The sequence below is a fragment of the Rhea pennata genome, chromosome 3 (assembly GCF_028389875.1).
Source record: "Rhea pennata isolate bPtePen1 chromosome 3, bPtePen1.pri, whole genome shotgun sequence".
Taxonomy (NCBI): Eukaryota; Metazoa; Chordata; class Aves; order Rheiformes; family Rheidae; genus Rhea; species Rhea pennata.
The window spans coordinates 57,019,709-57,034,302 of NC_084665.1; the positions used below are offsets into that span (position 1 = coordinate 57,019,709).

At 37.6% G+C, this 14,594-nt stretch overlaps 1 protein-coding gene across 1 annotated transcript in view; it reads left to right on the plus strand.

Moving 5' to 3' along the window:
* The window catches only part of UST (uronyl 2-sulfotransferase), a 176,031-nt gene that overhangs the window by 67,717 nt on the left and 93,720 nt on the right, over positions 1-14,594 (plus strand). Inside the window, exon 2 of the mRNA XM_062572365.1 lies at positions 1,557-1,600. Coding sequence (XP_062428349.1) covers positions 1,557-1,600 — 44 coding nt within the window. The remainder of the gene's footprint in view (positions 1-1,556; positions 1,601-14,594) is intronic.

Consider the following 14,594-nt stretch of genomic DNA (forward strand, 5'->3'; position numbering starts at 1 on the left):
GCAGAACTTCATAGGGTTAAGGAACTGGCAGAAATACTGCGGAGCCTGCCCACTCCATTTATCATAGCTGCATTTGCTGAATTATTTTTTTATTTTGGTGTTTTTATTTGTATGAATCTTACAGTAAAAGGTCCCATTTTATTGAAAACAAATACTCTTTCAAACACAGACGTAAAATAATTCCCATTATCGAACTGGTCATGCCTACTGTGGATGATGAAGTTAACTCTAGTTTATATTCTGAAGGAGTGCAGCTAGAAGATTCGACAGGAGAGGGAACTGACTGAGAGCACGGAGCTGGGCAGACTAACATAGAGGATTTTTCTTGCTGTAGCTTACCCTCCTCTTTTCTTGTTTCATAAATTATTCTAACTGGATTTCAAAATAGTACTCTTAATTTGGTTCACCACTTGTATCTGTCTTGCAGTGAGTTTATATCACCATGTATTACCATTGGACTTAAGCAAGAAACTGTGATTAAAAAGACCTTTTTTAACTGGATCAAAATTGTCCTACTGTCTTTTAAGTATATGCAGTAGTAACTACGCTCTGCTGGAAAAATTAAAATATTTTGAGAGCAGAAATCAAGCCTATAGGTACTTGTTCAATTGACGTGAATTGAATATCTAGCAGACATTTGGTGTAAGTTACTCCCATGCTCCCTACTGATGTAAGGGTTGTGCAAAGGTGCTTTTGCTGTCTTTGATATGAGGATGACTGAGATGATAGGGATGTGCAGCCTGGTGGGAACCTCTAGAACTAGCACAAGGCTTTTGTTCTCTGCTAGGATGTATTGGGAAAACTGCTTAATCCTTCCGGAGGTGGATTCAGGAAGAAAAGTTACAGGCAAGCAGGTGTATGTGTGAGCAGGTGTGTATATGTATTTTATATGTCTGTGTGTGTTTGTAAGGAATGGATAAAAAGTCTGAAGTTGTTGCTGGTTCTTTTATTTTAGCTAACCAAAAAAGGAGCATTTAAAAATTTCAGAAGCTTCTTCTGAATTAGAAAAGCGTCTGGAACTGGCAGATGTATTTGCATCTCAATACACCTGCCATTCAAACTGTACTTTTGTTTAGGAACAAAAAAAAAATAGCTTGGAAGTTGAGGAGAAGTCCTTATTAGAAGAAAGGTGAATGAATCAATGCTTGTCAACTTCATCAGACCAAATCTGATGAAGGCCTTTGATATTTTGTTATTTAAGAAATGTTTTGAGGTTGACTGTGTTCAGTAGCTTAAAACATACAAGGATGCAGCTGACACTGCTTTTATCATGCAAATTGAAAATCCATGATTATTTATTTTAAGCTACGTTAGCCTGTTCAGTTTTATGCTAAAATGACAATGTGGATCTAATTTTCTATCACAAATGTAGCCAAATCAGAATAGTTTTGTTTTTCTCCTTTTAAGTAAAAGTTAAAGCAGACAGTATTTATTTTCCTTGAAATATTTGACAACACAGAACCAATGGGATAGAAATGTGCTGTTTCCATGAATTGGCAAGTTTTGAAATTGCACTGGATGATTTTTGTTTATTTCCCCCCTTCTTCTTTTTGTAGGAAATTCCACTTACTTGGATGACCATGGACCACCCCCACAGAAGGTGAGCTGCTGTTATTTTGCAGTTGCTTTCTTCCTGTTCTCTTTGAGCTAATTATCTGTTCACTTGTTCTGGAATATGTGCAAAGCGACTCTGCTGAGATCAACAGCACTTGACTCTTCTGATTTCTTTTTTCACTATTTCTTTTCTTAACTTGGGTTAGGTCTCTGGTTAAATTAATGGGATTTTTATCATTGACTCAAAGGGAGATACGATTTTAGTGATGATTTTTGTCATCAGTTTTGTCAGCATATTCCTGTAAAGACAGGACTTTGACAAACGTCCCTTAACTGTTCTAGGAAATTCACCATTTGTTGCAGTCACTGTTTTTCTTGTGAAGTATTTGCTTACAAATGGAAATAGTGCTGGTCAGTCCTGGTGAACGACTTACTTTCAGTTCTCACAGGAAAAAATGAATCTGTGCTAGAAGAGTTGAACCTCTCTGACTGTTTCATTTTCTAAATCAGTATGGTTGTTGTATTAGAAGTATTCAGGGGCTAGCCCAACACCATGGTTGGAGTTAGTAAGGAAAGTGAACATGGCCTCTTTGCAGGCAACAGTTCTTAGAACACAGGCTCTGATATAAGTGCAGTCATTTCAAGTAGAGCAGGAGGATATATTTAATAAATGTGCTTAATGAATGCTTCTTTAGGGGTAAGGTACCCATTAAATGTAACTGTGCAGCATTGGCTTTTCCTTCACCATATTAAGTCACTTACAGCATTTCAGGCAAGGCCCAACACGCTGATATTTTTTTTTCAAGAAAAAAAAGTGGAAGTAGGTGTTTGGGGGTTTTTGTTTTGTTTTACCCCATATTGGTAGGGCCATAAAGATTAAAAAGGGCCTGGAGCATGTCTCATCTGAGAAGAGGCTGAGAAGCTGTTCGGCCCGGAGAAGAGAAAGCTCAGGGGGATCTTATTAATGTGTGTAAATATCAGATGGGAGGCAGTAAAGAGGATGGAGGCAGACTGTTCTCATTGGTGCCCACTGACAGGACAAGAGGTGATGGGCACAAACTGAAAAAATGGAAATTCCATGTGAACATAAGAAAAGCCTTCTTTACTCTAAGGGTGACTGAGCAGTGGCACAGGTTGCCCAGAGAGGTTGTAGAGTCTCTTTCCTTGGAGATATTCAAAAGCTGACTGGACATGGTCCTGGGCAACATGCTGTAGGTGACCCTGCTTAAGTAGGGGGGTTGAACTAAGTGATCTCCAAAAGTCCCTTCCAACCTCAACTACTCTGTGCTTCTGTGGTTTAATTTAGTTATTCTCTAAAACCTGATTTGGTCATCTCTTATGTCTGTCTGTCTGTCCAAGCAACAATAAGGCCACTGTAACTCCTTTGGTACAGTAGCTATTAGCTATTTCAAAAAAAGAGAGCAGTTCTCTTGCCCTGTTTTAATTTCTCCACACTTGCTTTATTCCTATTAGTATAATATCTTTTTGAGATATTTGTGTAGAACTAAGGGGTTTCTTTGCAGTCTGTGCTGTGCAATTATAATGCTTAAAAGTGTATTTTTTCTGAAAGTTTCCTTTCCAAATTGTGTAGTATTTTTGTTGTTACTTGTAAAACTCTGAAGCAGAAGGGGGGGGGAATTCTGTGACTGTGTATAATACTATGGAATTTGTAGATTTGTCCTGGTTGTGGTTGTATTTAGTTTGAAATTTTTCAAATAATTTTGTTGATGGAATTTAGATGTCTGAGTACTCCTGTAAACCCTATCAATACTCTTGCACCTTTAAGCAGAGATTTTACTTATTTTAAAAATTCCACAGAAAGGGTGAGATTCTGTCATCCCCCCGAGCCGAAAAGTGCAGGCTGCTGTGAAAAGGGCCAGTTCCTCCCCAGCAGTGCAGGATTCACATTGGGCTGACACAAGTGTTCACGTGGTGAGCTTGAGCAGTTACTGAAAATGCATCCTTATCCTGGTTTAATTTTCAGCCAGATTGTTTTGCTGACGTGGCTCACTGTGCATGCTCGTGCAGCCGCCACGAGTGAGTAGTTCGAGATCGAGTGGACGTGAGGAGCCACGCTTTCCGGTGGCAGTCCACACTCACGTTTGTTTAAAGTGACCGTGAAATCGCACCCAGAGCCACTAGCATTGTCTTAGTGTTCAACCACATTTATAAGTTAGTGCGGTGAAACAAGTGGCTTTTGGTCAGCAGAAGGAAGGTCATGGGGAAAGCAATTGGATTTCGCTTAGTTCTCAGCGAAAGCAGGCTAAAATAATCTGTGTTTCTTCACGTTTTGCGGCAAACTGTGTGTGTATGTGGGAACTGTAACTTCCAGCTGATAGTGAAAACTTGTTACGCTCTGGTAAATTGAGAAAGTTCATACAGTTTAATTAAAGAAGAACAATGTATTTCTGGTTTCCTTGCCCTCAAAGAACACAAATTATACATGCTTTTTCAGCCTGGACCAATAGAAATGTCCACATTCGGAAGTGACAAGATCAGCCTGTCAAATTCATCATTATTAGCTGAGATGAGGGGGAAAATGTTAAGCTAAACAAATATTTCACACTTAAAATTATTTTAGTACCCTCTTGTGTCCTTGAAAGACATTGTCTTTATTATTTGGGCACAGTCTGCTTCCCTTTCCCAGCAATGCTGCAGTTTGCATGGAAGAAAGCATTATATATGTCTAGCCTTCGCAGTGACCCCTCAGCTTGAAAGAATGAAGTAGTGCTCTTTCCAGACCCATGTTTTTCATGTTTGCGTTAGCATTCAGAAATGTCTTGCTGTGCCAATAAGGAAGAGGCTGTAATCTAGATAAGAGTTTTTAACCTTGAAAACTTTATTCAGATTTATATGCTGAATTTGACATTTTGGTCCTCTTACTTCAGGGATTTTGCATTACTATTAAAAGGTACCGTGGGCGGGAAATGTGTAATAATGCACAGCAGCAATTTATCCAGATTTATCCAGACCTCACTCTTTTTCCTGTTTACATTGTACAAATTTCTCTTGCCTATCTAAACCTTTAATTTTGGACTGAGTTCGCACAGCCTCTTCCAGCTGCAGCTCAGCTGTGCACACAAAGTCCAGCTGATTAGGTACTTACCCAGCTGTTTGAGTAGTTGTGTAGGTACTTCTTGAATGACTGATTAGTTACTTACACGGTCAGTAAAGGTTTTGGGCTTCTTCTCCTCTCATCCTCACCGGTGAAAGCTTGGTGCATAGCTCAGAGGAGTAAAAGGATGTAGCCTTATTCTCATGACAGATATTTTGCTTTTTGAAGTGCTTGTGTGTGTTTAAAAACACTGATAAAAGATGGATGCCAGCATTTTAACCAATCCTTGGACAACATACGTGCAAGCATGCTTTTTCTTGGGTTTTTTGTTTGTTTTTTACTCTTCTAATGAAAACCTGAGTAAGGACTGTTAAAAGGACAGATACTTCTTCATATTTGCTAAGAGTCGTATTCTGCACTCAGATGCTCTTGTTATGTAAATCTTATACATTACATCATTGGCTAAGTGCAATGATTTACCCTCAAACTTCAGCTCTGAACTGTGAACTCTGCTTGTACTACTGAAACTAAATTCTGACAGTGTTAATGTATCATTATCATTCAGATAGTCTCTGTTCATATCACTAGGTAACTGTCTATGCATAGAATGATAGCTGGTTTAATTTGGCATATAAAGAGCTGTGAGAAGAAATTAGCCCTGAATCCCACATTTAAAATAATTTCACTGCAGATATTTTCAATTGTGGTAGTCACAAGGCACAGCTGACATGATGCAGCTTTCTTTAGTAACATCTATAATACATAGTTGCAGAAGCCCTAAATTTGTTTCTCTCAATCCTGAAAAGCACTTATCCTGGAAAGGATTCTTCTGACTTGCTGAATTTGTCTGTGGTCAGTCCTACTTGGCACTATTATGGGAAGCTCTAACGCCTGCTGTCTTCACCGGAGGGAATTACAGCACACACGAAATGAAAACATGAAAGGCAGATTTGGGAAGTTTAGGTAGTTTCAAAATCAAGATGATTATTACTTTATGCATCTGCTTAAAAATGCTTAAAAAACTAGAAATGCCTGTATGTTTGAGATAAAGAACAACAAATCTATTGCCCATGGTTGAAATGAATGATAGCTAATATCCAGGGTGTTTAGTTAGCTGCAGTGGAAGGCCACCAACAGTTGGTATGCACTGAATTTTAGGATTTTAGGTATTCTGCAGAGCATATTGTAATGTTTTGTTGGAAGTCATATTAGTTTTGGCTTTTCTTCATGGCTAGGTGCCAAAACTGTCCTTTTTATGCTATTTTTTTTCTTTTTTCCCCTCCTCGCACCCTCCCCCCTATGGAAGAATTGAAATAAATAAATAAATCAGCACTTCACTGATCAGAGCCTTTTCTTTTTTTTTCTTCCCCCCCCCCTTTCCAGATGAAAGTGACAGCAATTTTCTCAGTGGAAGTAGAGCAAGAGAGCTCTGCTCCCTGCTATACATGAACATTGCTCATCTGGTTCTGCTTCTCCCGTAAAAGTCTGTTCAGCCAGCTTTTCAAGTGTTCCTCCCAGAAAAAATTCACTTAACTATTAAAAGGAGTGTTCCTGTGGTATGAAACTAGTGTATGCAGCATAGACTGCTCTTCTTTGCTCATTGGTTACCAAAGACTTGACCAGAGATTTATTATTTTGTCAATCTGCTCTAGTTTTAAAACAGACCTGTGTGTGCTTTTCTGCAGATAGATGTGATTTCCAATAACTTCAATACTTCTGTGGCCTACCAGCTTGCTGATACTAGTATGTGATGTATAAAAAGGGAGTATAGTTGACCCAGGTCTAACCTCCTATTGTGACAGTAAAAATTAATTCTTTAAATTGAAACAGTTGCATTTCCTAGATATATTTGTGTGTGTCTCTCTCACACATGTTTTTTCTTAATATCCATCCAAAATAACATTTTTAGGGTTTTTGCAAAATTGTTTGCTTTCCTTTTCATGTAGACTGAAGAACAAGTATTGCTTATGGATGATACTGGCATGTTTTAAAAATGCCTGTGTAGTTGTTGTTAATTACTGATTGATAAAGTTGTGTTGATATATTTCATGTTTTCATGTGTGGGCATTTCAGTGAATAAAAATGGTGTAGTTTGTTCCAGTATTTGTGCTGGCTCTTTCCTTAGCAATACTTCCTGATTTATTTTTTTTTTCCCTCCATCCAAGATGATGAAGCTGACCTTTGAGGACAAATGATGTGATCTTTATCAAATCTCCTATTGTCATTGATGAAAGCTTTTACCCCGAGAACTTGGTAAGAACGTCAGGATAAGGTCCTCCTTTGGCTCACATGAAATATATGTATAATGGAACTGTGAACATAGATGACAGATAAATCATTTTCAAGTCATCTGTTCTCTTTTGGTTAAGTCTTCCTATGGCAGGCCTATCATCAATCTGATGCCTTTTGGCGGCTGCTTAGGTATCAGCAAAGTCCTGTGCTTAGCATTTGTGTGACAATACTTCAAAGCCTTAAAAGAATACAGAAAGGACTGTGGGTCAGGATGAGGTCAAAACAAACAAACAAAAAAAACCCCAAATTACATACCAGTAAGTTTGAACTGAGTTTTACTAGTCTACTGAAATGACTGCAAAGAGTTTGAAGCTGGAAGGTGGATAAATTGCCCTTACATGATTTTTTTTGTTCTAATCTAGTACTTAAGTGATAGTTATGGATGTTTCCCTTGGGGATAAAGACTATGGGAAAAGATATCAGAATTATTAAGTAGCATTTAATGTATACTGTACCCAAGCATTGTCATGCTCAATTGTCAAGCAGACACTTTTTTTAAGGCTGTCTAAAAGTTCATACAAACGTTGTCCCCGTTTCACTGAGTTTGTATGCATGTATGAACAATCAAGTTCATGTCAGCTTTATTTTTTCCAATTCTTTTGGTAACAATACTTAGGTAGCAGCTGAGAACTACGTATTTTTCTTTGTTTGGTTTTTCTGAGTGGATGCTTGCTCTTTCATTTGAATTTGTGCTCTTGTTCTAGAAATCTTTCTTAAGAGTATGATTTTACCCTTATCAAACTGTACAGTCTTAACAGATTTATTTCTAAGAACTAAAGTGCTTGTTAAAAAATATATATATTTTCTTTCTGATACGTGTTTATTTGATTCTAAAAACTGCATTTAAAGGGATAAATATTAGTATATGTGTTCCTAGAATGCTCTCATTACCTATTCTAAGATGAATGGTGTGCACTGTTTAAGGAAGCCATCCTACTGTTCATTGCTGTCTGGGTTAAACAGAGAGAACAGCCAAAAAGGGGGCGGGAGCCTAGGAGCAGAATTAAAGTCTCTCCCTCTGGGGTCACCTTGGCTTTTTTAATTTCAGCGATGATAAGAATCTATCCTGCTTGTAAAATAAAGAGTTATTTATGCGATGATGGTGCAGTGTGGAAGTTTTGTGATAGAAAAGAATTGTTAGAATTTAGAAACACTACAATGAAGTAAATAATTTCCTTTGCTTACAGGACTCAATGAATGGTTGCTAAAACCAAAATATTAGAAGAGAGTTCAGTAAGTGCCTTAACCACAGTGATCCTCATCATAGTTTGAAGTGTCATTACACTGTATAACTGAGCTCTTGAGGCTAGTATAATCAGTAAAATACTGTGATTTTTAAAAGGATTTCTCATTTTTCTTCATTTGATTAGAGAAGATCTAAAATAACTATTGAAATATTGGAAATTGTCTGTTATTTTATATTCTTTTTAAATTGTCTTCTCCATACCATAAATTACAGTATTTCAAGGGGGGGGGGGGGGGAGATCCCTCTTTCCAGAGGATTGTTCCATTGTATGTTAATTGTAATTGGTTGGAGTACTTCTGAAGCTATAGTGGCTGAGTGATCTAGCACTCTAGTATTAGGGAGATACTGCCAATAGCAAGAGTTGAGTCTGTGCTTTCGGCTATAAAATTATCTGAATAGTACTGAAGTACTAATTTCTGGTTTGTTTTACTCATATTCATTTACAGATAGAGAATCTTCGGAACAAGAAATAGCTTTATTCTGGTTTTCCCCAAAATAATGGATGTGAAAGATTATCTTTTTTCTGAATACTGTTTCAGTTAAAATTATGTCAGATAGTGTTGATGTGGGGAAACTCACTGATAGAAAATGGAAAAGTAAAAAGAGATTTGGAAAATTAAAGCCTGGCTGCTTCTCCCAAGAAGATAAATCCATGTGAAACACTGTACGTTGACATCCTACGAAAAATACAACACTAATGAATTTGATTTTTGCTAAGCCTGAAAGTTTCAGCCTATGAATTTTCAAAGGCTTTGAAATGCAACAGGGGTGCAGATTTTGTGAAAGATGTTAGTCTGAGTTTGATCCAATATATTTCAGAGATGCTTGACAACTATTTCTTGATAAATGTCTTTTGATTTGTACTCTAGTTGTCGACTTGGGTGCATAGTTAAAGGTGGATTTTGATTGCATATGGTATTAACACATATACATATATATGTGTTACATATATGTGTGTTAACCCAACAGCTTCTCCAATGTTACACAAAATAGAAAAATTCTGATATCACCAATTTTGCAACTTTTAGGTTTTGTTCTACTTCATGTAGTGTAACTAAACAACTATTCAAGGCAATAGTGTCCCCACTTCTGAAGGGCTTTTTATGGCATAATCCATACTTCATGCTGAACTGATTTCTGTTCATCTGCTAAGCATCCTTGCAGGTTATTTCACAGCACGTGAATATCTTCTACAGATTTCAGTTTTAATTTTCCAGCTATCTAAAACATCCCCATCTTCTTCCTTTCTTTTTGTGACAGGAGTGTATTCACAAACCAAAATAGCATGTAAGAAACTGCTATGTGCAATTGTATCCACTTAGACAAGTATCCTCTAATACCAGATAAATTCAGATAGACAGATGTTACTGTACCTAACAAAAGTTAGTAGAAATGCAAGGCTCCACAGAATGCCATGTAAAACCAAAATTTTAATAAACCAGTGACACCTTGAATATCTGTGTATTAGGAACTGCTGGATTGTAATATTGAAGTCCAGTTTACCTGGAAACTGGTAAAACAAAAGTCTGCCATTCTGAAGGACATTTCTGGATAGGGGTAGCGTAACAGGCTGTCATGTGAAAACAACAAATATCTTAATTGATGTTGCTAGTGCTTGTGACTCTGCTGAATAACACTTATGATTTTACAATGAATCATGTTTATTGATGCTATTCTTAAATCCTGAACTGTTATCATTAAACAGTTGCAGAAGTATCTCAGCTATCCTGAAAAACAGATTTTTTTTCTAACCATTATGTTTGAAGAAAAAAAAATTTGAAAGCAAGGAATTTGGGATGCTATAGAGGCTACAAAACTGAAAGACAAGTAAGAATTCAAATGTTACATTGAAAGCCTCATAATTTTGAAGGCAAGCTCATAAATCCTGGTTTCTAGTTTGGATTTATATGGCTATGAAGTATAATCAGAAAATAGTAAGCAGTGATGAAGTGCCTGGGCAATGTTAACAAGCTTTAATAAAAAGCGAGGCTGTGAACTCACTAATGCTTGTTCAGTGATGCAGTCAAAACTACCAGCAAAGAGGACAGCGTGTCTGGTTTGGCCAAACAAGTCAGGTTAATCGTTTCAGTTTCCGAAGGTGAAATGGGAGCACCTGATGCTGAATGGTTAGTGCTTCATCCATTATTGCCTCCAAATGTAACATCTCTATCACCGCAGGATCCTCTTATAACACAAACATGGTCCGTGGTCGGTCAGAGAAGTTATTCAGGGCCAGTAAGTAATTTTAGACAGTGTAGGACTTCCATTTTGTCCTGGCTGTGCTAGAAGAGTTAACCTTAAATGCTTCATGAAGATGCTTCTTGACGTTACTCCTTCCAGGTTATAAACTTGATTTGAGTCTATTACCTACAGAAGCTGTGCGGGGAAATTCAGTAAATTGGTCCCCGTAGGTTCCTCTGAGCGAGCAGCATTAATGCACCCCAGAGTCAGCTCATCAATGGCAAACATCTGAGTTGTGGTCCACCAGTAGTGACCCATATTACAAATAAAAGTGCTAAAATGACTATAAACATCTTCTGTTTTATGCTTTATAAGTCAATTGACTTACAAAGTGTGCAGGTTGTGGAAAGGATGAACATGATTAAGACCAAGCTGGAAGCATTAAAATGAAATGTGATTGAAGCGGGCCTAAACTAAAGGAAAGGAGGGCGGCATAAGAGATAGTATGATTGATACTTGATGAAGGTGAAGCCACAATGTGTTGCAGTAGCTACAGCCTAATAAATAGTCAACACTGATAGAGGAGAAAGAGTTAAACCTTTGTATGAAGAAAGACAAATGCATAGAGAGGAATAAATTATTTAGTGTACCACTTACTACATTCAAATCCAATATTATTGGCTCCCTGAGTGAATTCATGAATATTGTATTGGAAGCATAGAAACTAGTGTAAGGTAGTTAGCTTACTTAAGGGAACTCCAGTGTCATGATGTATTATAGAAGGTTTTAAAACCAGGCTTAGCTACTTAATATCTGTCATTTTGTAAGTGTCCAATATAAACATGTGGCTTGGATGTGATAGGATTTACTGCTTAAACAGAGAATAACTGTGCCAGTGAGTTCTGAGCACATCACAGAGTCTGCAAAACCCTGGGCTCGGAAGGAATAACAGTAGTTTTATACCTTACAGTTCCAAGTCATATATAATGTGAAGCTGCCCTGGAATTGAAGTATGCCTTCCCCAAATTCTGCAACCTAAGGGTTTTTTGATACTATACATAAAACCTTTCAGTGGAAAATGGGTAATTAAAGTGACATAAAAATTCTTTACCTACCCAAATTCATGTGCATTCCCTCAACAAATACCAGCATCAGTGAACCATCTTCTTGCATCATTTATCTTTTCTTACCTTGTCATGAGATAGGTGTGTACCAGAAAGAGGACTGGCACAATATGCTGAACTTCAAAACTAAGATATAAAAACACTGCTTTGCAGAGGAAAACTAATGACTAATGTTCTTTATTTTCCATTGTAACCTGTGTATACTCATGCAGCACTAAAGAGAGGTTAAAGCAGAAGAAGGAACAAATGGCTTTCTGTTTTGCACCACTGTATAGCAGAAAGAATCCCATACCTTGGTATTTTTAAATGTCATCCTGAGATGTATTAAAAAGGGATATCTGCAAGTTATGGAGGATATTTATTCAGTTTACTCTGGTGCTGGAGAGATAAGATAGAGCACTGCATCTCATTTTGGTCTCAGAAGAACAGGTGAACAAACTGTAAACTGCAGAGGAATGTAAACTGCAAGAAGAATGAAGAGGTTTGAAATGCATATTGTGTTAAGACAGGCTGAAATAAAGAGATTTGGTTCATCTAACAGGTATTCAGCTGTAGCGCCCTGAGCCACGGGGGGGTAGAGTGATTACATCTCATTGCTTCTTCCCTGAGAGGAGCCAGGTCTGCCATCGCTTCTATACAGGACAAGGAGCTGGGACTGCACAGAGATGAGTAGTTAGGGCTAGGAGTCCTGCTCACACCTCAGCATGGTGTCTTACGTCAGTGACCTCTTGAAACTGCTGAGTAAACAGAGCATCTGCTCTTTACCAACCTCTTTGCAACCATGTGCTGAATTTAAACATTGCTGTTTACACAACACCTGAATTACACCTGATTCTCTACTGTCTTTGACTGGAAATCTAGTGCAGCAGATGACAGAAGCAGAGATTTTGCATACCTTCAAGCTGCTGTTGTGAGAAAGTGAAGGCAATCATAGCTTCGTTGTGAAATAGGAAAAATAAAAGGAGCAAAACCGAATTCACTGACAAGGTGCAGGCATAACTTTGAGAACTTGCTGTTTGCCCTTTTCTTTAGAATTTCTCCAGCTTGTTAATTGTTATTATAGAAGTATCAATTTGCTCTAAATACAGACAAAGTATCTTGTTGATAGGGCCTGGTCTGAGACTAGACAGGCAGATTTTATGTATAGATTGAGTTCTTTTTAGATTTGTATGGTTGTAGCACTTCATCCCAGCAAAATTAATGGAGGTTTTTATATTAGCAGTATAGATCTGTTTGATGGTAAGGGTCAGGAATCATTAGCTATGGGGCACACTCTGTAGTAGTGCTTTTTTTTAGCCTTGATAAGCCTAAGGCTGCTCATGCATCCAGTCTCCTTTTGCTGCTTGCATTCCATATTTATGTTTTTAATTTATCTTAGTACTTAGGGATATTGAATCATTAGAGAACATATTTTAACTTACTCTTCCAAATCTGTCAGCCGCCAATAGTAACAAAACCATGAAATGTTTTATTTTGAAAAAAAGTCATCCTTTCTCAGTTGAATTAGTTGTTTAATGAAGATGCAACAGAAGAATCTTCTGTTTCTTCTTCTGCTTATTTTCAATGCTCCATTGCAGCCATTTGGCTATCCAGCTTCAGAAACAAGCAAACTCTGCCATTACCTTTCTTGTGGTTTCCAGTGTATTTTCAGTCACCCATTGAGAAGACCATGCTGTCTAGTCTGCTTCAGAGTTGGTTGGTTTCAAAAGCTTTTCCCTGTCCCATGTTAAACTCTGAAATTAAGTGTGACAGTACTTGGTGTATCTGGATCTGTGTGGCTTAGTTAAAGGAAAGATGGAGGAAGCTAACAGCTCATTTATTTATTTATTTATTTATTATTATTCTAGTTTCACCTTTCAGTCATGTTCTCTACTGACATACCCTTGTGGTAGTCTTTTTTGTAGTTGTCTTGAGAAGTGTGCACGAATTAGGTGATTTCTGTCTGGAATTAAATTTTGTGGAGGCAATTTCTGAAGTTATGTTTGGAATATGTTACCTTTTATTCGCCTCAGAGTTTGTCTTTCAGTAGACCCTGACAGACGTGTTTTTGCTTATGAGAGGCATATGTTAGTGTCTGGGAGAATTCGGTTGATCTACCATAAAAATAAGTATTGTTCTGCTACCAGCTATAAAATCCTATGAAAGAACAACCTGTTACAATAAATATAAACAGTGGCTGACCCTGCTTTGTTCATTATGTCAAAGCCTGTAATTTCAAAGCCTGTAAAGCCTGTATGTTCTAGCTTTCTAGTTTCTGGGTTTCTAGTTTCTTTTTTTTTTTTTTTTTTCCTTCTATAGATTCTTCAGTCTCTCTAGCAAACAGCAGCAGTGTTGATCAGTGCCCTAAGCCTCTGCTGGCTGAAACTGTTTGCTAGCAAAAGCACTTTGTCCATGTGCAATGATTTCTAGTTGGTCTTCTGCTTGATCTTGTCTTGTATTTGCTCCTGTTTTTCCTCTGATTAAGTCTCCAGCTATTCAGCTTCTTAGAGGTTTCAACTGTAGCTTCTGTTTTACGGCATGCCAGGGGCACGCATTGAATTTAGCAAGTCTTCTAATTCAATAGAAATCAGAGACAAGATTAGCTTAGGAGTGTATTACTGATTTCTACTGCTATGTATGCTAGGTATGTATGTTACGTGGGTAGATGTTGTATTGCTTCATTTCCTCAGTGTAAGCTTAGTTGAAGGAGGGATGAAGGAGGCTAACAGGTCATTAATTTATTTATTTTTTGACTTAACAAAATTAACAAGAAACAACATAAGTTGGATTTTGTTAACCCTGTAAAAGTGGAGTGATTTAGGCCTTTGTCTGGATCCCTAAAGCATTGATGCTGCAGGTTGTTGTCCAACCTGCCTTTCAAATGGTGCAATGATAAAGCCACCACTGAAAATAGAAACCTGGATTCTGTCAGGCTCTCTGAAAAGTGACTCAGCTCCTGAAAGTGGTAGACCTGCAGAGCTGCTTGACAGTCTTCTTCCTTAATGCAAATTCACTGGAATAATCTCCCTTTTTTTCCCCCTGCATTGCATTTGAAGTGGTTCTTGTCATTTTCGTTAGCCCTGGAACAAAAGAAGAAAATTTGCAGTTCACACTGCAAGTAAATTGTAAGGTAACTATTCAAACCCTTGGAGATAGCTGTTGT